The sequence below is a fragment of the Bison bison genome, unplaced genomic scaffold (assembly GCF_000754665.1).
Source record: "Bison bison bison isolate TAMUID 2011002044 unplaced genomic scaffold, Bison_UMD1.0 scf7180017864063, whole genome shotgun sequence".
In the NCBI taxonomy this organism is placed as follows: domain Eukaryota; kingdom Metazoa; phylum Chordata; class Mammalia; order Artiodactyla; family Bovidae; genus Bison; species Bison bison.
In genome coordinates, this window is record NW_011494635.1 from 8,709,479 (window position 1) to 8,733,468 (window position 23,990).

Consider the following 23,990-nt stretch of genomic DNA (forward strand, 5'->3'; position numbering starts at 1 on the left):
TCATCTCACATCTCACTCACTGAGACAGGAACAAAGGGGGCAGGGCACAACCATTAAAAGAACAGCACAGCCGTTGTGAACAGGATCCCACAAAAACTGGTTGGTGCAAGACGTCAGCAGATTTGACTTCCAGTAGACCTTCACCTGGAGAAGGCAATGGCAACCCACTCCAGTACTCTTGCCTGGAAAATCCCATGGACAGAGGAGCCTGGTAGGCTGCAGTCCATGGGGTCTCCAAGAGTCAGACATGACTCAGAGACTTCACTTTCACCTTTCACTTTTATGCACTGGAGAAGGAAATGGCAACCCACTCCAATGTTCTTGCCTGGAGAATCCCAGGGACGGGGGAGCCTGGTGGGCTGCCGTCTATGGGGTCGCACAGAGTCGGATACAACTGAAGCGACTTAGCAGCAGCAGCAGCAGACCTTCACCTCCATATGCATCATTGTAATGCATTAGCATCTAAATGACCCACTCACAGGTGCCATGACAGTTCTGAGGTCAACCATAAGAGGCCAAAAAGTGGGTGGTACCCCAATTCATGGAAATCCCCACCCCTTCTTCAAGATAGTCAGAATATTCCTCCCACTAGGAAATTATCCACCCCATAAAAACTAACCAACTCCATAGCCCAGGGCTGCTCTCACATTCCCAGATGACCCATTGCCCTGGGGCCACCACTCTCCTTTTGAGATGGCCTACATTCTGTCTGTGGAACGTGTATCTCCCAGGGCTACACTCTCTGTGGAGTGTGTTTCTCCCAGCACTGCTCTCACTTTCTCAGGTGACCCCATGCCCTAGGTCCACCTCCCCCTTCTGAGACAGCCCACACTCTGTCTATGGAAGAATGTGTAGCTCTCTGAGTAAACCTGCCTTCACTCTACTGTGGCTCACTCTTGAATTGTGTGAAGCCAAGGACCCTCATTTGGTGGCCCATCCCAAAGGACTCACCCAAGACCTAGGACACAACCATCTTCTCACAGTTTTTCCTACACCACCACCATCTGGGGGGGCTCCTGATCTCTAACAGAGCCAGCAGCCCACCCACAAGCCAAAGACTGAGTGGTTTCCCAGGTGTCTGTAGACCTGATGTGGCAGTTGCCCAGGAAGGGCTCTTGATCCCACTAGGGCTACCCCTTGCCCCGTGCTACCCTGCCTCCCCTACCTTGTGGTTGTAGAAATGGCCGTTGATAGAGAAGCGGTGGCGTCTGATTCGCCGCTGGTCACTGGGTGTCCTCACATTGCCACGACGACGTACCCCAACATCACTGCGTGTGCGCATCAACTGTGGGGTGTCTTCCTGTAGGGACTTCAGGCCCCTGGAGTCTGAGATGGAAAGAGGAAATGAGCTCTGTCTGCCTGGACCTGGGATGTGGCAGTTACAGTAACTTCTTGACCAATGCTACAGTACCTACAACTTCCCCAAAAATATATTTTATAAAAACAGTATTTCTTGCTGGGGAAAAAACATGATACATAATTTACCAAAAAGCAATGCAGTGACAAAGTTTAGAGCACAGACTTCAGAGCCAGACTCCCAGGTTCAAACCCCAGCTCTACCACTGCCATTGTAGCAAAATTTGCCGCCCCCAAATGTCACTGGTATGCTGAAAATAATCAAGACCCAAAAGACTGATAAATGGAACAATACCTGCCATATCAGTAAACAAAGGCTATCACCGTCATCAGCAACTGCAGTCATAGCCGATGGTGAGCTGGTAAGTCCTGAGAGAACTCAGGAAGGAAAGAATACCTGCCAGTTAGCAGCCACCAGACTGCAGCCACTCCCTACGGTGACCCCTGAAGAAATTCAGGAAGTGAAAACACAGGATATTTGCCTCAGATAGCTGAGGTGCATATTAAAAGAATGATTTCACTGAGCCCAGACTCTTGCATTTTCCCCTACATAGAAAAGCACTAAATTCCTTAACTTGAACTATCTGGGTTTTTAAAATTAACAATTATCTTCTGATCACCTGTCCTTTGTTGCAAAACTCCTATATATCTTAGCTCCCCACCACTGGATTCTTTGCAGCAGCTCTCTCAGACTGGGTTCCTTGAGATGCAGCCTCCCAGGCTTGAAGTCCTAAAAATTCCCTAAAATCCTTAATTTTTAGGTTGTAATAAGTTTTTAGCCAAAAAGACTCAGGAAGAAACCGACTTTTCCCCTAACTGTCTGAAGGATTTAAGATAGCAGGCCTATTATAGGACTAGAGCTACCATCAGAGATATCTACAAAGAATATGGACTAAATGTGGTAAAGGAAACAGAGATCAAAGTTCACCCCATGTCATACTGTCTTTTCAGGGCCAAGCAAACATCTGTTTACCAACCATTGCTTTTCCATTTCCGTGTGAATCGCCTTCCTCCCCTCTGAAGTCCCCAAATACCACCCCGTAAAAGGCTGGCAAGTATTAAACAAAGGGGAAACAAAGTCATCTTAGGAGAAATTTCCCTGTATCTTTGAGATGCAAATGTCCTATCTGGTCTCCTCATCTCTGCCATCTCTTTAAAATGCAAATTTTGAAAAAAGGGTAAAGTAATTTAGAACTTGACTTGTTTTCCATAAATATTAGTAAAAAAGGAAGAAGCCTTTTAAATTTTTTCTTATTCTGTTATTTACAAACTAGTGAGTTCTGTATTGTGATATCTGATACGACTAAGTTTGGAAAATAAAGTATAATATTTCTTATTGTGTCTGTGTGGATATGTGTATATCTCAGTAAGTGTCTTTGGATATCAGTGTTAAGGTTAATTCATAAAAGAGCTCTGTTTAAGTTGCCTTAAAGAAAAGTAAGTGCTTACAAACCAAACAATTCTAAATACAAAGGAAATTAAGCTAAATTAGTTTCAGGTTCAGTGAACAGGAAAGTATTTAGTATTAAATTAATATCTTATGTTAATGTTTGTTGATCTAATTAATATAGATATGTCTTTGAGCCATCAACATTAAGCAGCAGTCTTTCACTGTACCTAGTTTTAATAGAGGTTAAAGGAAATTTTGTTATACCTGTTGCAAATTTGTCAGCAAGAAAAAATAACTTGCTAACTTTAGCTAAAAATCATCTGAAATAGTTTCTCCATATTTTGGTAACTATTATTTGTCTCTTGGTTTTCACTAGAAATTAAGATTGTTAGGAGTTGGGAATTCTAATTTAAATATATAATTAAAGCTACTGAAGACAATAAAACATTTCAGTATGGTAGAATGTGTGAGGAGGTTAGGAAGGCATGAGGAGGGACTTCCTTGGTGGTCCATGTCCCTGCCAATGCAAGGGACATGGGTTTGATCCTTGGTCCCAGAAGATCCCATGTTCTGCAGAGCAATTAAGCCTGTGCTCCACAACTACTGAGCCTGCACACCTAAAGCCTGGCTCTGCAACAAGAGAAGTTAGCACATTGAGAAGCCCACACACCACAACAGGGAGTAGCCACCACCACCCCCTACCATCCCACACTGCAACTAGAGAAAGCCTGCATGCAGCAATGAAGATCCAGTTAATAATGTTAAAAAAGACCCAGTTAATAAGAAAACAGGAGAAGAAGGTATGAGGCATGAAATTACATTTTACTGAGAAAGTTTTATACAAGGTCAGGATTAACTAAATTTAGTCTGAAGTTGACTAGGTAAATGGATTTTGTTACGTAAACTAATATAGGGCTGGAATTTGATATATCTCTTTCTGTTAGAAGTGCTCATTTTTGATTACAGGTTGTATGAGTTTCTGGGCCCTTAGGTGATCCATATTTGCTTTCTTTTAATCATTTCGAGACTTTGGTTAAATGAATAAATATTGTTTCATAGTGACCTATGATCCTCCTGTGTTTTAAAACCTTTTTGATATTTTTAACAAACTTTCCCAAATATCAAAATCTGACTAAAGCTTTTTTAGGCTCCAGCTGACTCTGAGATACTTCAAAAGAACATCTTTGAGACATTTCAAAGAGGAAGGTCAAACTAAGTTTATTTGATATGTTAAATTACTTCAAAATTCTTGTCAAATGGTTGGAGAAGAACCTTAGGTTATAGTGTATGGATAAATGCCACTAATGTAGATATTCCAAAATTTATGTGGAATCCCTAACGGCTGATATGTCCTGATACATTATCTAAAATGTTATATGTCACAGAAATAACCAAGTTTCCTGCTAACTGCATTTTACTCAAATCTTTAACTAGGCAATTTTAAGTTTTGTACATGGACTGATGAATATGGTTTATAATTTTATGACTTTGAGAAATATATTAGATTTAATTTAAAAAAAAAGCTTTCATGGTATGACCTACAATAAGCTGACAAAGTATACCTTTGCAAACAAAGCTGAAATATTTATCATTTTCTATCTGATCCTGCCAAAATTTGGAGGCCCCAGCTGGCTCTCCTGTGGACTTGATATTTTATTGCAATTGGACTCCCTGGTGCCTCAGATGGTAAAGAATCTGCCTGGAGTACAGGAGACCCAGGTTAGATCCCTGCGTTGGGAAGATTCCCTGGAGGAGGGAATCGCTACTCACTCCAGAATTCTTGCCTGGAGAATTCCCTGGACAGGAGATTAGTGAGCTACAGTCCGTGGGGTCACAAAAAGTCGGACATGACTGAGCGACTAACACTACAACTAGCTATGCTAATCATCACTTTAGTTTGTTCTTTGTTTCCAAGTTGTTTGTGCTCTGTGTCTCCCTGCGGCACTAAGCCTTTGTCAATGTTACTAGCTGCATCACTTATATCCTGTCTTTTTTACAAGATTATCGTCTCTTACCGTACCGTGTGTAACCAGGCTTCCAACAAAACGTCTATGGCTAAACATCTTGAGAAACAGACCACATTTATTACATAAAGTAATTGTAATAGTGTGATTCTAGGTATGGGAAGAAGTAACAAGGGAGAATGTCTCTTGGATCATAATTAGACAGAAGATCTGGATAATCTTTAATTATTGACAGGGCCTAACCAAAAATTTAGCACCTGGAGTGGCATATCAAGAATGCTCGCCTGATCTTGGATGAGCCTCCCAGCCAGCAGCAGGGGACAAAGTTTGATTATGAAATGTTTCCCAAATGTTGGCCAAATTCCTAACCAAGAGGAGATCAGTCATCAGCACTTGCAGCTCTCCAGTGTGAGCTGATGAGCCCTGAGGGAACTCAAGAAGGAAGGACTATTTGCCATTTGCAGCCATCAGATTGTGGCTACTCCCTATGGTGAGCCCTGAGGAAACTCAGAACGTGAGAATAGAGGATACAGGTCCTTAGTTAACTGAGAAGTGTATCAAAAGAATGATTTCAGTGAGCCCAGACTCTTGTATCTTCCCATAGGTAGCACGGAATTCCTTAACTTGAGATGCTGCCTCCTGAGTTTGAAGTCCTAAAAAATTCTTGCTGAATAAAACCTAACTCTCAACTTTTAGATTGTGAATATTTTTAAGTCTACAAGTACAAAGAAGACACTTTTCAAAGGGGAACAAAAGAAGACAAATCTCAACATTTGGAACACTGGCACCAATGGTGAACACTCCCAGATAGGTCCATCTGATAAAGCAGTTAGAATGGTCATCACCCCCTTCCACAAGATTGTGGAACAGACATTGACAGTGGGGGATTATAATACGGAAAAGCCAATTTTGATTCCATGTTGGACTTTACCTTTTTTTTTTTATTATTATTATAATAATACATAATGGCCTGCCTCAAGGAACTCTGCCCCTCTGTCTAACTGTTAAGCTAAAGTGGCTTTGTTCAGTTCACAGGGAGACAATCTGACCCTACCCACCAATGAATGGTTGCAGAAAAGATGAATTTAACAGATCTCCTATATTACAAGATAAATGGCCTTTTTACTTTATGTCCTCACCTTCTCTCCTTCTCTGTTCTACAAAAGAAACTGGAATCCAGACCCTGATAATATGGGTTTTTTGAAGACACTACTTTGCCATCTTCTCAGTCTATGGCTTTCCAATTCATATTCTTTGCCTCAGCACCTCAGCTTTCAGGTTATTGGCCTGTTGTGTGGTGGAGCAGAATGAGCTTGGACTCGGTAACAGGTAGAGAAAAATGTCTTCCTTCCCGACACCATATATCACTAACCTCTCTGTGCCTCAGCTACATCACCTATAGAAGGGGTTAATAATAGCATCTACCTCACAAGACTGTTGTATGGGTTTAAATAAGTTGATTAATTGAAAGCACTTAGAACAGTGTCAGGCACAGGATAAGCATGATATAAGGACTTGCAAGATATTATGAACTGATAATATCTATCAAAATTACAAATGCACACAGCCTCAGACCTAAAAACTTAATTTGAAAGAATTCTACAGACACAAATGTGTGAAATGAGACATGTACAAGGATATTGTCTACACTTTTGTTTGTCTAAGGACTAGAAATGACTTAAATGTTTATCAATAGGAAGTGATTAAATTATTTATTCATACTATTAAATACTGCAGAGCTGTAAAGAATGCAGAGGTTCTTTCTGGGTTTGTATGGAACAATCCTCAAGACAAACTAACAGAAATGGGATGTGCAAAATGCTGCCACTTATAGAAGAAAAGGAAAGAAAAAAATGACATCCAAACATTAAGCTTTGTTGGTGTGTGTTTCCTTGTGTTTGCAAAGAATATCTTGGGAAGAAAGCCTTCAGATTGCTTCTAGGGAGGGAAAATCAGGGGGTGGTTGAGATGTGAAACTTTCAGTTCTTTTTTCTTAATAAGTTTTGAATCTCAAACTATGTGAATTTTATATTTCCAAAAAATAAGTAACAGTATACAACATTCATCACATCAGTCTTCATATAGTTGGCCCCAACTGGAGGATCCTCCCACCATGCACATACCTGTGGGGCTCAGTGTCTGATCACTCTCAGGCAGGGCATCCACCTCTGAGATCGGAATGTTGGGCATGGTGAGGGGCTTCAGGATGGTACTGGGAAGCAAAAACAAACAAAAGGTTCAGCCCCTGCAGAGGAACTCCCTCAGTCCCACCCCATCCCACTCATGCAAAGCGAATAGTTCTGGGGATCACCATGCAGTAGGTGATGAAGGACATGGTAGGCTGTGCTGAAGGCCTCATGAGGCTGGCCCAGCTCCTGAGCCAAGCACTGAGCAAGGAAGGTGAATTCTGGAGGGAGAAAGTGCTTGCTCCCAGCATTTGTAGCAACATCAAGCCCAGGACAGAGAACAATAATAATACCTGTGTGGTACCTGTGCTGGGTTTCTAAGCACCTACAAAGTCTATGCCTTATTTAGAAAACCCTAATAATGGTCATTTTTTTAAGGACAAGATTCTAGTACAGACCCATTTATGTTGGAGGAATTACTCAGAAATTTCTTCTGGAATCTAACAGGAATGGAAAGTAATAGGTTGGTTGCTCTGAGAGTCAGAATAACTATAGAAGTGGCACTGATGGCCGTGTGCTCAGGGTTGCTGGAGACAGGGTCACACGCAGGCAATCTGAGTTGAGACCTGGAATTGCCCTGATAACTGGGAAATAACTTCCCAAAGCTCAGAAGGACAATGGAAGCAGCTCAGAGAAACACACCCAAAATCAACAGAGGATTTGGCTAGAAAGGAGAATCATATTTGACCAATTAAGACCTTCCCATGGTGAGAAGAATGTAGGTGCCCTGGTGAAACCAATCAAGACCCTATGGGGGCTTCCGACGAACAGACCCCTGCATCCTCTTCTTCTTGTTAAAAAGCTTTAGCCTTCTAGGCCTTCCCTGAGTTCCAAAAAAAAAACAAAAACAAAACAAAACATAATCAGAGAAGTGAGAAAATGCAGAAACAAAGGAAAACAGCCAAGCAAGACAAAAAAATAATAGTTTAGCGATAAAACAATTCAAGAATCTTTAGTTCCTCCTCAGGGGCTATAGATAATATCCTGAGCCATATCCAGGAGTTGTTTTGCAGATACTGACTCCTCCACCAGGTATATGAAGTTAACTGCCTTCTAACCACAAGCAGGTAAACCCCAAACCAGCTGGAACCAGATGATGTTGACTCCTGAAGTACCACCTAATTACCTCACCACCAAATTAATGAGAAGAGCATCTACCACCCTGCAACAGTCTCCCTCACCTTGCCTTTAAAAACTCTTCCCTGAAAGCCATCAAAGAGTTCAGGTCTTTTGAGCATGAGCTGCCTATACTCCTTGCTTGGACTTGCAATAAATGCAGCACCTTCCTTCACCATAACCTCATGTCAGTAAATTGGCTTTACTGCATGTAGGTGAGCAGACGCAAATTTGGTTTGGTAATACTATGACTCAGCAGACATAGGACTTACAGTCCGGGGATGACATTTTTTTGTTTTTTGCCACATCATGTGGCTTGTGGGATCTTAGTTCCCTGGCCAGGGACTGAACCTGAGCCCTCTGCAGTGAGAATATGGAGTCCTAATCACTGGACCGCCAGGGATGATAATTTTAAGGAAAGACAATTGAACATTGAAAATCTGAAAGAACTACCTGTTGTATAGTTATAATCTGAGCCCCAGAATGAAATCAGAGCCTCTCAGGAATGGTGTATACTTGGCACCCACAGCAGCCACTGCCCACTCCCTAGTCTGAAACCCTCTTTATTGCCCAAGCAGAAACTGGTCTCAGCATGTTTAAAAAAAAAACAAACAAAAAAAAAACCACAACTTTTTATTTTGTATTGGGGTATAGCCAATTAATAATGTTGTGATAGTTTCAGGTAAACAGCGAAGGGACTCAATCATATATATACATGTATCCATTCTCCTCCAAAGTCAGCATCCTTCTTAAAACAGTGGTCCAGGCATTCACTTTACTATAGCAGGCACTGGAATAACATTATTTATCATTCCTGAAAACTCTGTTAAAGTATTTGCAGGTTTCAAGAAGCAACCAAGACCAGCTTGATGCCATTAGGAAGGGAAAAGAAACAAGTGTACAGCCTGAAAGAGGCTGGAGTAGGCCAGCCAAAGGCCACATGGTCAAATGGAATTTTAAAAACCATCTCACTTAGGGAACGAAATGTAATACTCCACGGGCTAGGCTGGTGCTATGGAATGGGTTTGGCCTGCTTGAAACCAAATACAGTGAGAATGCCGAAAGCAAAGCAGAGTATGAAACTGCAAAGTTCGATGAAACCAAAGAACCTTGACTGGACCTCTCCGCAGCTCCCCCTATACCCCGCACCCCCAGCACTGATGGTACAAGCAAAGATTTTCCTCCTTAAATTCCCTTGGAAATAAACCAGATCAGCTACAGGCTTTGGGCAACATTGTAGCTTTCTCTTAAATTCAGCCAAGAATAGATTTGGCTGTGGAGTTGAACAAAATGTTCAATGGGGCCAACAGAGAGGGCTTGGTTCTCATTTAAAACAGAAAAAAAACATCACTGTGGTTTTGGCTGGGATCTTGGTGCATTCCATCATGCTCTGGCCCCAAGGCAGTCAGCATTAGCAAATTTTAGGATGGAGCAAAGGGTTGTCACTTTATCCTAAAAACTGAAATCCCAGATAGTAGGGATTTCCCTGGTGGTCCAATGGTTAAGAATCTGCCCGCCAACGGAGAGGACATGGGTTCAATCCCTGGTTTGGGAACTAAGATTCCTCATGCTGCAGGACAACTAAGCCTGTGCATCACAACTACTGAAGCCCACACACCCTAGAGCCTGTGCTCTGCCAGGAGAAGCCACGTCAATGAGAAGCCTGTGCATTTTAGCTAGAGAAAGCCTGCATGCAGCAATGAAGAGCTCATGCACCACAAGAAGACCCAACACAGCCACACACACACACACACACACACACACACACAAAACAGTAAAGAGGGTGTGCCTTGCTAGATGTACAGAGCTACTCATTTGGCTAAGGAAGGAACAGGCTTAGTCTTCACAGACCTTCTAGTGGGAACACAGGAGAGGGGACCTCCCAGACCATCACACCACCACCCAACTCCAGGTATAGCCAAGGAAGCAGAGCTTGCTTTGCTGGCTTGGTCAGGGCCTGACATTCTTTCCCCACTTCCAGGTTCCTCTAAGACACAGAGAGCTTTGGACAGAAGTTTTGAGCCCTAAATGACTCTGGGGTGGGGTCATTCTGTGAGGAGTGGTCCCAGTGGGGAGGATGCTGGGGTATTGGGTGTCCTGTCAGAAATCTTCAGACTGAGCCTGGCTAGCCACTACAATGCCCCTTAGAGAGGTAGGGTCTCCATGAGCGATGGCACGCTGCTCACTCAAGCCTTAGTGCTTCTCCTCTTGGACTCAGCATCTCCCTTCCTCACTCATTCATTGATTGTGATGACAGATCTGGAAGCCCAGTAACACCAACATATGACCCTTTCTCCTCATTCCAAGTCTAGAGCAGGGGGGAGTGGGAATGGGAGCTTGGATCAAGGCTTGCTGGAAGTAGGTAGCATTTACCAGCTTGAGAACACATGCAATCCCCAGATACCTCTGGTCAACCCCCAGTCCTATCTCTCTTTACTCACCCCTGAGCCCCCAAGTTACAGCCAGAGTGCCAAGAGGAAGAGGATGGAGGAGGTCGAATGCGTTCATTGTCATCCTGCATCTGTAGACGAATGGGCCGGCGCAGTCCCCAGGAGATGTTCAGCAGCCCCTCCACAATAAACTCATCTTCCTCCTGCCACAAAGCAATTGGATAAGTCCAGAAAAGTCCCAGAGAAGCCAGCACCATGTTGTTTGTGGTAAATGACAGTTTTCTTGATGTGCCCAGGTAGGTGCACCCAAGTTATAGTCACACCTCAGCTCCAAGACACTCTCCAGGCTCTCAAGCTGAGCTCGGAGGTCAGCACACATTGCCTCAAAATTCATAGACATGTGCAAATTCTAACAATGGTTTCTTTGTTGTTTTTTATACTAATGACTTTAAAGAACAATAAATATATTTCTTAAAGTATGTGAGAAAATAGCCTGCTATTCTTAAATTACGCTAACAGAAGCAAGAGCTAAAACCTTGAATTAGCTATTTTTCCCCTCCCCTACTATAGAAAGTGATGTGTCTTTCATTATAACATGTTTAGCAATCTGACCCACTGGTTGATGATTTAAAGTAACATTTCCTCAAGTTTGTTCAACAGAATACTAGCTCATCTGGCAGATGAACTGTTACCTTAAAAAGAGTATCAAGTGATCTTGTGAGTTGGGAGATGCTGTGTTATCAGATTTCTTAACAGCAGAACTTCCGAGAGCCAATAATTAACTAATGTGCTACATAATAACTCTCCAAGAGGTGAATAAATTCTGCAAGAATTCCAAATTTATACTCAAGGGTTGTTAATTGATAAGAATTTAAATGTGAAGACCTTCTAAAAATACCTGATGTTTTATCCCAAAGAGATGGATCTCAGGAATCACCATACCCCTTGAGTCATCTACAGGACATACCTCAGAAAAGCTGTTTAAGGACCAAAATCTTGCTACTGATCCAGCCACTAATTAGTAGAAGGTTTGAGGACAGTGCCTAAAGAGTCAGGTCTTCTTTCTAGAATCTCAGCAAAACCTTTTGAACCCATGTTTTATAAGCAGGGTCAAGACTAAGGTCTGGGCTATGGCCACATCTTCAGGACAAGCCCCATGAAAGATGACACATGTTCAGTGAACAACCAATCCGGGTCCCAGGATCATCCTTAGAGAGGGAGGGGGTAATAAAAGAAGGCAGGAGAGGTGTGGAACAACTTTAGGGTGTTTGGGGATCTTAAGGAGAAAAGCGGTATTTAAGCACAGGTTACATGTATGGTCTTCTAAGCGGTCAAGGCTGGCATCAATACTTTATACCACATGATTAGAGGGCAGAATTTAACCCAAAGTAGGACTTTGCCTAAGTGGTGTAGTGTGAGGAACATACAAAAAGCCACTACATACTATCCCCAACCAGCCTGCCTTAGTAGCTGAAATTCTACCATCTGATATCTGTTTCTACAGATTAAATCAATATGGCTTGATAAGCTGAAAATGTGTTTAGAAGGGTATTACATGTACCTTCTTATCAGCCAAGAACACTTGAGTATAAATTACTCTGCCAGGCTCCCATATAATTCACCATCTACCTGAAACAGGCTCTACAGAAATGGATACAGGGTGAGTAAACTTAGACTCAGGAAGGGGGCTGAGGAAAGACATATGGATAACAAAAGACATGCTAAGAAGGCATTCTAGGAAGGCTGCTGCAGTTGTGGGGAAAAGCCAAGAGTTACCACCCAAAGCTTATGTAACTTGTCCAGATTGCTGCAACAGCACATGGGCCAGATGTGGCAACACAGAGGACAGGGTGAGGCTCCTGAATTGCCCAAGAGGAAAAAGGTTGCTTGAGTACCATCTGAAATAGCCATTTCATGAAAGCATCCTTTTGGAGGGTCCTCCTTCTGAGGCTAGTATTAGTCCAGCCACAGGAATATCTCCAAAACAGAAAACTCATTCTTTTTAGAAAAAATCTGGGCCCGGGGTGTACTTCCAAAGAACTCTAGGGACTCCCAATAACATCACTAACATTGAGAGGCTACTCACTGTGGCAAAAGAGGCAGAGACCCTCTTGGTGAGGGTGACATGGAGACATGGAGACCCAGAAGACATGGAGACGAAGACTGGGCTGGCCACTAGGGGAGGAGCCCCAAGACCTTCCCTGTGACTCCTTACCTCACGATGTCGGAGCTGCAAATTTTGGCCTTCGTAGTACAAGTTGTAGGTCTTCAAATGCAGAAGAAGTTCATTCCTTAAGAGAAAAATACAAGAGGTGTCACAATCTCAGCTAAAATCACTTATAATGCAATTACTCCCTCTTTTTCTCACCTCTAATCTGGCCTTCAGTCACTCCAGTCGGGGTGTTTGTCTACATGTGTACATACACACAAATACACACACCCATGGTGTGTAGAACCACCAATCTTTCATCACAAACTTTCCCAGGATCAAGATCAAGAGTAAATACTACCTAGAACAGACTTAATGTAAGGAGCAACTCCAGAAAACCAAGGAGGTCTGGTCTGCTGACAATGGTTAGCAGCTCTCACTACATTTCTCAAACCCAAGCTAAATACACAGGCCTTGTTAAACCACAGATTCATAGAAGCGAATGCACTTTAAAGCCCACACACAAGGTTTCTTTAGCCTCTCCACAGACTTTCCTCTCTCACAAATGCTGTGAGAAGAAGACATTCACTACAGACCTTCATGAGACTCAGAAACTCCAAGGATTTCAGGAAGTTAAAAGGGAGAGCTCTGGGCCCCATTGACTTAGGCTTCATTGACATACCTTTGTTGTTTAGTCGCTAAGTTGTATCCAAGTCTTTACAACCCCATGGACTATAGTCACCAGGCTCCTCTGTTCGTGGGATTCCCCAGGCAAGAATACTGAAATGGGGTGCTATTCCTTTCTCCAGGGGATTCTCCCAATCCAGGTATTGAACCCATGTCTCCTGCATCGCAGGCAGATTATTTACCGTTGAACCACATGGGAACCCCTAATGTAATATTCTGCATTACTCTTCTAATGTACTTTTCTACTCTCCTTCAAGAGGTGCTTTTGTCTCTTTATCCTACGTGCTTTTAGTTTATAAAAACATTTTTTAAAAACCTTACAAGGCCTCTAAATACTGGTTTCCAAGTTGTTCCCCTGGGACCATAGCTGTCAATACTAAACATGGAAGAGAGAGCATATGACACCCTTTGTGATCAGAGTGACAGCTGTCAAACCTGAAAATGCTCTGATCAAGTTTTATCCGAAAGTGAATGCAGGGAGGCCTGGGAGGAGGGAGGAGCTTGCGGAGACTGAAGTATGCTTCTGCCTCTTCTCAGGCAAGAGGCAAGGGCGTTCTGTCACTTTAAGTCCAGTCATTCAGTGTAAAGATTTGGGGCTGTCACAACCAACTCCTCCTCCTAGAAACTCTCCAGGACATCAACTCTTCCGAGCCTCTAAAGGTACCATGTCTTGACCCCCTTAACTTCATCCCTATGGCCAGGCTCTGGGGGCATGTTCTTTATCTATAGCAGCAAACTTGCTTGATGCTCTCACTAGTCCACACACAGTTGCTTTCTCCTTCTCACACACATGAGCTCCTCTCGTGTACAGAGGAGGCTCCTCTGCCAGTGGCTTCCCTCCACATGGGACCGGCCACTGCAAGGACAATACCATAACAAAAAATCTTACTTGGAAATGTATTTATCTTGTCCACACGGGACTAGGGAAGTTTGGTGATGGTAGTCCATTCTTCCTTTCTCTTTTCATCAGAAGAAGAGGCCTATATTTGAAAGAAGATAGCAGTTAATGTCCAGTTGGGTCTTTAAGAAGTCAGCAGAACATGGTCCAGGGGGTGGGAGCACATGGTTCTTTGTCCCTGCCCCAGATACATAGCTTGAGCAGCCCAGCACTGACAAAGGGCCAGGGAGATGCCACACTGTTGGCTGCTGCCTCTGCTTGCCAGAGCTTCTGAGAAAAAAACCCAAACAAAAGATGACAATCCGGGCACAGCCCCAAAACAAATGCCCAAGCCACAGCCACAGACGATGCTGGCACCCAAGCTGATTTGAAGGAATGAATCTTCCTGAAGAGAACTTCACTACACAGAATAGAGATTTGTCTGAAAAGGAAGGTTGATAGTACTGAGATATACTAAAGATTGGTAAACCACCTAAAAGAATGCCCAAAGAAAAATGGGCACAATAAATCACAGCATATACATCATCATTAAAACATGACAATATGAAAGGCAATTTAATTACCTGAGAAAATGACAATACATTATGAAAACAAAGTTATAAAACTATGAGTCCAATTTTGTTTAATATACATGTAAGGCTCCCCTTGTGGCTCAGATGGTAAAGAATCTGCCTGCAATGTTGGAGACCCAGGTTCGATCCCTGGGTTGGGAAGATTCCTTGGAGAAGGAAATGGCAATCCACTCCAGTATTCTTGCCTAGAGAATTCCATAGACACCGGAGCCTGGCAGGCTACAATCCAAGGAGTCTCAAAGAGTTGGACAAAACTGAGCAATTATACTTTCAAGGGTAGTTACCTTAGTGATAAAGAATTCACCTGCCAATGCAGGAGACACAGGAGGAGATGTGAGTTGGATCCCAGGGTCAAGAAGATCCCCTGAAGGAGGAAATGGCAACCCAATCCAGTATTCTTGCCTGGGAAATCCCATAGACAGAGGAGCCAGGCAGGCTACAGTCCATGGGGCCGCAAAGCTCCATGATGTGACTGAGCAGGCATGCATGCAAGCATACAATATGCATATATATACACATTACTTTGTTGCATGCCAGCAAAGTAATGCTCAAAATTCTCCATGCCAGACTTTAACAGTACGTGAACCAAGAACTTCCAGATGTACAAGTTGGATTTAGAAAAGGAAGAGGAATCAGAGACCAAATTGCCAACATCTGCTGCATCATAGTAAAAGCAAGAGAACTTTAGAAAAACATCTATTTGTGCTTCAAAGACTATGCTAAAGCCTATGACTGTGTGGCTCACAACCACTGTAGAAAATTCTTAAAGAGATGGGAATACCAGATCACCTTACCAACCTCCTGAGAAACCTGTAGGCAGGTCAAGAAGGAACAGGTAGAACCAGACATGGAACAATGGACTGGCTCAAAATTGAGAAAGGAGTACATCAAGGCTGTATATTGTTACCCTGCTTATTTAACTTCTATGCAGAGTACATTATGCAAAATGCTGGGCTGGATGAAGCACAAGCTGGAATGAAGATTGCCGGGAGAAATATCAATAAGCTCAGATATGCAGATGACATCACCCTAATGGCAGAAAGAGAAAAGGAATTAAAGAGCTTCTTGATGAAGGTGAAAGAGGAGAGTGAAAAAGTTGACTTAAAACTCAATATTCAATAAATGAAGATCATGGCATCTGGTCCCATCACCTCATGGCAAATAGATGGGGACAAAGTGGAAACAGTGACAGACTTTATTTTCTTGGGCTCCAAAATCACTGCAGGTGGTGACTGCAGCCACGAAATTAAAAGATGCTTGCTCCTTGGAAGAAAACCTATGACAAACCTAGAGAGCATATTAAAAAGAAGAAACATTATTTTGCCAGCAAAGGTCCATCTAGTCAAAGATATGGTTTTTCCAGTAGTCATGTGTGGATGTGAGAGGCGGACCATAAAGAAGGCTGAATGCTGAAGAACAGATGTTTTTGAGCTGTGATGTTGAAGAAGACTCTTGAGAGTCCCTTGGATTGCAAGATCAAACCAGTCAATAATAAAGGAAATCAGTCTTGAATATTCACTGGAAGGACTGATGTGAAGCTCCAATACTTTGGCTACATGATGCAAACAGCCAATTCATTAGAAAAGACCCTGAGGCTGGGAAAGATTGAAGGCAGGAGGAGAAGGGGACGACAGAGGATGAGATGGTTGGATGGCACACTGACTCAATGGACATGAGTATGAGCAAGCTCCAGGGGTTGGTGAAGGACAGGGAAGCCTGGCGTGCTATGATCCATGGGGTTGCAAAAAGTCAGACACGACTGAACGACTGAACAAGAACAACATACATTCATCTGAATGGATATATATATAAATATTAGGGTTTTTCAACCTCAGCACTATTGACTTTGGGGGCTAGGTCAGTCTTTGTTGTGAGGGCTGTGCTGTGCATTGAAACATGTTTAGCAGTATCTTTCGCCCTTACCCACCAGATGCCAGCAGCATGGCCCCCAGTCATGACGATCAAAAACGTCTCAGGACATTACCACTGTCCCCTGGGAACTAATCTGCCCCCAGTTGAGAACTTTTGGCATATGTATATGTAAGTGAATGAAAGGTCAGCTCTCTCAGGTAACAGTATTATTAGAATTTTTCTCAAGTATTTTATTCTGAAATTTTTCAGAAACGAAATTTAAGAAGACAAGGAATACCAATATACTTTTGGCTAGTCTATCCTTAACATTTACTATCCTTACATTATAACACATCTGTCCATCTCTTTATCCATTCAATAATTCATCTTATTTTTCACAAAAAGAAGATGTCCTTTTCATCATAGGGGACTGGAATGCAAAAGTACAAAGTTAAGAGAAACCTGGAGTAACAGGCAAGTTTGGCCTTGAAATACAAAATGAAGCAGGGCAAAGGATAACAGTTTTGCCAAGACAACACAACTCGTCATAGCAAACACCCTCTTCCAACAACACAAGAGAGGACTCTACACATGGATATCACCAGATGGTCAATACCGAAATCAAATTGATTATATTCTTTGCAACTGAAGATGAAGAAGCTGTTTACAGTCAGCATAAACAAGACCGGGAGCTGACTGTGGGTCAGATTATGAACTCCTTATTGCTAAATTCACATTTAAATTGAAGAAATTAGGGAAAACCACTAGACCATTCAGGTGTGACCTAAATCAAATCACTTATGATTATACAGTGGAAGTGACAAATAGATTGAAGGGATTAGATCTGATAGAGTGCCTGAAGAACTATGAACAGAGGTTCATGATATTGTACATTGTACAGGAGGCAGTGATCAAAACCATCCCCAAGAAAAAGAAATTCAAAATGGTTGTCTGAGGAGTCCTTACAAATAGCTGAGAAAAGAAGAGAAGTGCAAGGCACAGAGTAAAGGAAAGATATAAGCATCTGAATGCAGAGTTCCAAAGAATAGCAAGGAGAGATAAGAAAGCCTTCCTCAGCGATCAATGCAAAGAAATAGAGGAAAACAATAGAATGCAAAAGACCAGAGATCTCTTCAAGAAAATTAGAGATACCAAGGGAACATTTCATGCAAAGATGGGCTCGATAAAGGACAGAAATGGTATGGACCTAACAGAAGAGAAGATATTAAGAAGAGGTGGCAAGAATACACAAAAGAACTATACAAAAAAGATCTTCATGACACAGATAACCATGGTGTTGTGATCACTCACCAAGAGCCAGACATCCTGGAATGCAAACTCAAGTAGGCCTTAGGAAGCGGTAGCAAGAACAAAGCTAGTGGAGGTGATGGAATTCCAGTTGAGCTATTTCAAATCTTAAAAGATGATGCTGTTGAAGTTCTGCACTCAATATGCCAGCAAATTTGGAAGACTCAGCAGTGGCCACAGGACTGGAAGGTCAGTTTTCATTCCAATCCCAAAGAATGTTGCATCTACTACACAATTGCAGTCATTTCACATGCCTGCAAAGCAATGCTCAAAATTCTCCAAGCCAGGCTTCAACAGTACATGAACTGTGAACTTCCAGATGTTCAAGCTGGATTTAGAAAAGGCAGAGGAACCAGAGATCAAATTGCCAACATCCATTGGATTATAGAAAAAGCAAGAGAGTTCCAGAAAAACATCTACTTCTGCTTTATTGATTACGCCAAAGCCTTTGACTGTGTAGATCACAACAAATTGTGGAAAATTCTTCAAGAGATGCGAATACCGGACCACTTTACCTGTTTCCTGAGAAATCTGTATGCAGGTCAAAAAGCAACAGTTAGAATTGGACATGGAACAAAAGACTGGTCCAAAATTGGGAAAGGAGTACGTCAAGGCCATATATTGTCACCCTGCTTATTTAACTTATATGCAGAGTACATCACATGAAATGCTGGGCTGGATGAAGCACAAGCTGGAATGAAGATTGCTGGGAGAAATATCAATAACCTCAGATATGCAAATAACACCATCCTTATGGCAGAAAGTGAAGAAGAACTAAAGAGCCTCTTGATGAACGTGAAAGAGGAGAGTGAAAAAGTTGGCTTAAAACACAAGATTCAGAAAACTAAGATCATGGCATCTGGTCCCATCACTTCATGGCAAATAGATGGGGAAACAATGGAAACAGTGAGAGACTTTATTTCTTGGGGCTCCAAAATCACTGCAGATGGTGACTGCCACCATGAAATTAAAAGATGCTTCCTCCTTGGAAGAAAAGCTATGACCAACCTAGACAGCGTATTAAAAAGCAGAGACATTACTTTGCCAACAAAGGTCCAACTAGTCAAAGCTATGGTTTTTCTAGTATTCATGTATGGATGTAAGGGCTGGACTATAAAGATAGCTGAGCACTGAAGAATTGATGCTTTTGAACTGTGGTGTTGGAGAAGACTCTTGAGAGTTCCTTGGACTGCAAGATCCAATCAGTCCATCCTAAAGGAAATCAGTCCTGAATATTCATTGGAAGGACGGATGCTAAAGTTGAAACTCTAATACTTTGGCCACCTGATGTGAAGAACTGACTCATTGGAAAAGACCCTGAGCCTGGGAAAGATTGAAAGCAGGAGGAGAAGGGGACAACAGAGGATGAGATGGTTGGATGGCATCACCAACTCGACGGACATGAGTTTGAGCAAACTCCAGGAGTTGGTGATGGACAGGGAAGCCTGGCAGGCTGCAGTCCACGGGGGCACAAAGAGTCGGACACAACTCTTCAGTTCAGTGATTAAACTGAACTGAACCCTTAACATTTACTATTCTTACACTATCACACATCTGTCCATCCCTTTATCCATTCAATAATTCATCTTATTTTTCATACATTTCAAAGTAAATTACACACAAAACATCTTAGCAATTTAAGAAGCTGAAATCATACTATCTTTTCCAACCACAGTGTATTAAATTAAAAATCAATAGTAGAAAAAAACTGAAAAATTCACAAATACGTGGAAATTACACAACACACTCCTGAAAAACCAAAGAGACAAAGAAGAAACAAAAAAGAAATTTAAAAACATCTTAAATAGAAACAGAAGCAAACACACTAAGTTATGAGATACACCAAAAGCACCTCTAAGAGGGAAGTTTATAGCAATACATACCTACATTAAAAAAAAAAAAAAGATCTATAATGAACAATCTAATTTTACACCTTAAAAAACTAAAAAAGAAAAAACTAAATTTACAACTAGCAAAAAGAAGGAAACAGCAAATATCAGAGCAGAAATAAATGAAATGGAAACCGGGAAAATGATAGAAAAGGTCAGTGAAACTAAGAGCTGGGTTTTTTTTAAACAAGATAAACAAGAAGAAATGTATAAGTTGAATCAATAATTACATTTATTGATTTGTATATATTGAACCATACTTGTATTCCAAGGGAAAATCTCACTTGACCATTCATGCATGATCCTTTTAATGCACTGTCGAAATTCAGTTTGCCAGTATTTTGTTGAGAATTTTTCTATTCATATTCATCTAGTATTTTGACCTTGGTTGTTGTTCAGTCGCTCAGTTGTGTTGGACTTTTTGCGACGCTATGGACTGCAGCATGCCAGGCTTCCCTGTCCTTCACTATCTCCTAAAGTTTGCTCAAACTCATGTCCATTGAGTCAGTGATCCCATCCAACCATCTCATTCTCTGTCACCTTCTTCTCCTCCTGCCCTCAATCTTTCCCAGCATCAGGGTCTTTTCCAATTAGTTGGCTTGTAGCTGTTTTTTTTTGTAATGTCTTTATCTGGCTTTGGTATCTGGCCTTGTAAAATGAGTTTGACAGTGTTCCATCCTCTTCAATTTTTTGTAAGAATTTGAGAAGGATCAATATTAACACTTCTTTAGACATTTGGTAGAATTCACCAGTGAAACCATTTGATCTTGGTCTTTCCTTTGTTGAGAGGTTTCTAACTGTGGATGCTCAATATCACTAATAATCAGGGAAACACAGATTATGCAACCTATTAAATATAGGATGGATAAACAAGAAAGTCCTACTGTACAGCACAGGGAAATACATTCATCATTCTGTGATAAACTATGATGGAAAAAATATGAAAAAGAATATGTATGTGTACAACTGAGTCACTTTACTATACAGCAATAATTAAATATGACATTATAAATCAACTATACCTCGATAAATTATATAAAAAAAAAAACACAATGAGATATCATTTCACACCTGTTAGAATGGCTATCATTACAAAGACATGAGACAACAAGCGCTGGTGAGGATGCAGGAAAATTGAAACCCTTATGAACCACAAGTGAGACTGTGAAATGGTGCAGCCACTATAGGAAACAGTATGGCAATTTCTGAAAACACAATGACCTAAAAGCTATGGGAAGAGGTGAAAGCAGTTCCAAGAGGGAAGTTGATAGCAATACAAGTTTACCTCAAGAAATGAGAAAAACATCCAATAAACAACCTTACCTTACACCTAAGCAAATGAAAAAGCACAAAATCCACTAAAGTTGGTAGAAGGAAAGAAAACTATAAAGAGTAGAAATAAATGAAAAAGAAACAAAGGAAACAATAGCAAAGATCAATAAAACTAAAAGCTGGTTCTTTGAGAAGATTAACAACATTGGTAAACCATTAGCCAGACTTATCAAGAGAAAAAGGAAGAAGACTCAAATCAATAAAATTGAAAATGAAAAAGAAGTTACAATAGACAATGCAGAAATAGAAAGGGTCATAAGAGACTACTATGAGCAACTCTATGCCAATAAAACGGATAACCTGGAAGAAACAGGAAAATTCTTAGAAAAGTACAACCTTCCAAAACTGAACCAGGAAGAAAGATAAATCACGAACAGACCAATCACAAGCACTGAAATCGAAACTGTGATCAAAAATATTCCAACAAACAAAAGCCCAGGGTCAATGGCTTCACAGTTTAATTCTGTCAAACATTTAGAGAAGAGCTAACACCTATCCTTCTCAAATTATTCCAAAAAACTTGCAGAGGGAGGAAAACTCAAAACTCATTCTATGAGGCCACAATCACCCTGATACCAAAACCAGGTAAAGATGTCACATAAAAAGAAAATTACAGGCTAATATCACTGATGAACATAGATGCAAAAATCCTGAACAGAATACTAGCAAACAAATCTGACAACACATTAAAAGGATCATACACCATGATCAAGTGGGATTTATCCCAGGGGTACAAGAATTCTTCAGTATATGCAAATCAATCAAAGTGATACACCATATTAACAAATTGAAAGATATAAACCATATGATCATCTCAATAGCTGCAGAAAAAGCTCCTGAAAAAATTCAATGCTGATTTATGATAAAAGAAACTCTGCAGAAAATGGGCATAGAAGGAACATACCTCAATATAATAAAGGCCATATATGACAAACCCAGAGCAAACATTATTCTCAATGGTGAAAAACTGAAAGCACTTTCTCTAAGATCATGAATAGGACAAGGGTGCCCACTCTCACCATTATTATTCAGTATAGTTTCAGAAGTCCTAGCCATGTAAATCAGAGAAGACAAAGAAATAAAAGCAATCCAGATTGAAAAAGAAGTAAAACTCTTACTATTTGTAGATGACACAATACTATACATAGAAAACCCTGAAGATGCCACCAGAAAATTACTAGAGCTAATCAATGAATTTACTTAAAGTTGCAGGATACAAAATTAATACACTGAAATCTCTTGCATTCCTATACACTAAGAATGAAAAATCAGAAAGAGAAATTTAGGAAACAATCCCATTTACCACTGGAACAACAACAAAAAATAAAATATCTAGGAATAAACCTACCTAAACAGACAAAAGACCTATGGGTATGTGGGCTCAGTTTCTCAGTGGTATCTGACTCTCTGCAGCCCCACAGACTGTAGCCCACCAGGCTCCTCTGTCCATGGAATATTGCAAGCAAGAACACTGGAGCCAGTTGCATTTCCTGTTCCAGAGGATCTTCCCAATCCAGGGACTGAACCCATGTCTCCTGTGCCTCCTGCACTGGCAAGTGGATTCTGTACCACTGAGCCACCTGGAAAGCCCAAAGCCCTGTACACAGAAAACTATAAGACACTAATGAAAGAAATCAAAAATGACACAAACAAATAAAGACATATATCATGTTCCTGGATTGGAAGAATCAATATTGTGAACATGACTATACTACCCTAAGCAATCTGCATATTCAATGCAATCCCTAGCAAATTACCAGTTGCATTTTTTGCAGAACTAGAACAAAAAAACTTCACAATTTCTATGGAAATACAAAGGATCCCAAATAGCCAAAACAATCTTGAAAAAGCAGAATAGAGCTGCAGGAATCAACCTTCCTAACTTCAGACTACACTACGAACCTACAGTCATCAAGATAGTATGGTACTGGTACAAAAACAGAAATATAGATCAGTGGAACAAGATAGAAAGCCCAGAGATAAACCCATGCACCTATAGGCAACTTATCTTTGACAAAGGAGGCAAGAATATATAACAGAGAAAAGAGTCTTTCAATAAGTGGTGCTGGGAAAACTGAACAGCTATGTGTAAAAGAATGAAATTAGAACACTTCCTAATAACATACACAAAAATAAACTCAAAATAGATTAAAGATCTAAACGTAAAGCTAGAAACTATGAAACTCTTAAGAGGAAAATATAGGCAGAACATTCAGACATAAATCACAGCAATATTCTCTTTGACCTGCCTCCTAGAGTAATGGAAATAAAAACAAAAATAAACAAGTGGGACCTAATTAAACTTTAAAGTTTTTACACAGCAAAGGAAATTATGAACAATTTTGAAAAGACAACCCTCAGAATGGGAGAAAATAATTGCAAATGAAACAACTGACAAAAGGTTATAATCTCCAAAATATACAAGCAGTTCATACAGCTCAATACCAGAAAAACAAACAACCCAATCAAAAAATGGTCAGAACACCTAAACAGACATTTCTCCAAAGAAGACACACAGATGGTCAACAAACACAAGATGCTCAACACTGCTCATTATTCAGTTCAGTTCAGTTCAATTCAGTCTCTCAGTCATGTCCGACTCTTTGCAACCTAATTGCCTGGAGAATCCCAGGGACGGGGAAGCCTGGTGGGCTTCCATCTATGGGGTTGCACAGAGTCGGACATGACTGAAGTGACTTAGCAGCAGCAGCAGCAGACTGCAGAATGCCAGGCCTCCCTGTCCATCACCAACTCCCGGAGTTGACTCAAACTCATGCCCATTGAGTAGGTGATGCCACTCAACCATCTCATCGTCTATTTCCCTGATGCTGGGAAAGATTCTTCAGTCTTTCCCAGCATTAGGCTCTTTTCTAATGAGTCAGTTCTTCATATCAGGTGGCCA

At 41.2% G+C, this 23,990-nt stretch overlaps 1 protein-coding gene across 3 annotated transcripts in view; it reads right to left on the bottom strand.

Annotated features, from left to right (window-relative positions):
- RASSF2 (Ras association (RalGDS/AF-6) domain family member 2) overlaps window positions 1–23,990 on the bottom strand; it is a 56,985-nt gene that overhangs the window by 8,216 nt on the left and 24,779 nt on the right. For all 3 annotated transcript variants that reach the window (XM_010836431.1, XM_010836430.1, XM_010836428.1), the window contains exons 2-6: window positions 14,128–14,218; window positions 12,618–12,693; window positions 10,454–10,605; window positions 6,834–6,922; window positions 1,166–1,326 (exon numbers count right to left, since the gene is read on the bottom strand). In XM_010836431.1, coding sequence (XP_010834733.1) covers window positions 1,166–1,326; window positions 6,834–6,922; window positions 10,454–10,605; window positions 12,618–12,693; window positions 14,128–14,186 — 537 coding nt within the window. In that variant the 5' untranslated portion in view covers window positions 14,187–14,218. The remainder of the gene's footprint in view (window positions 1–1,165; window positions 1,327–6,833; window positions 6,923–10,453; window positions 10,606–12,617; window positions 12,694–14,127; window positions 14,219–23,990) is intronic.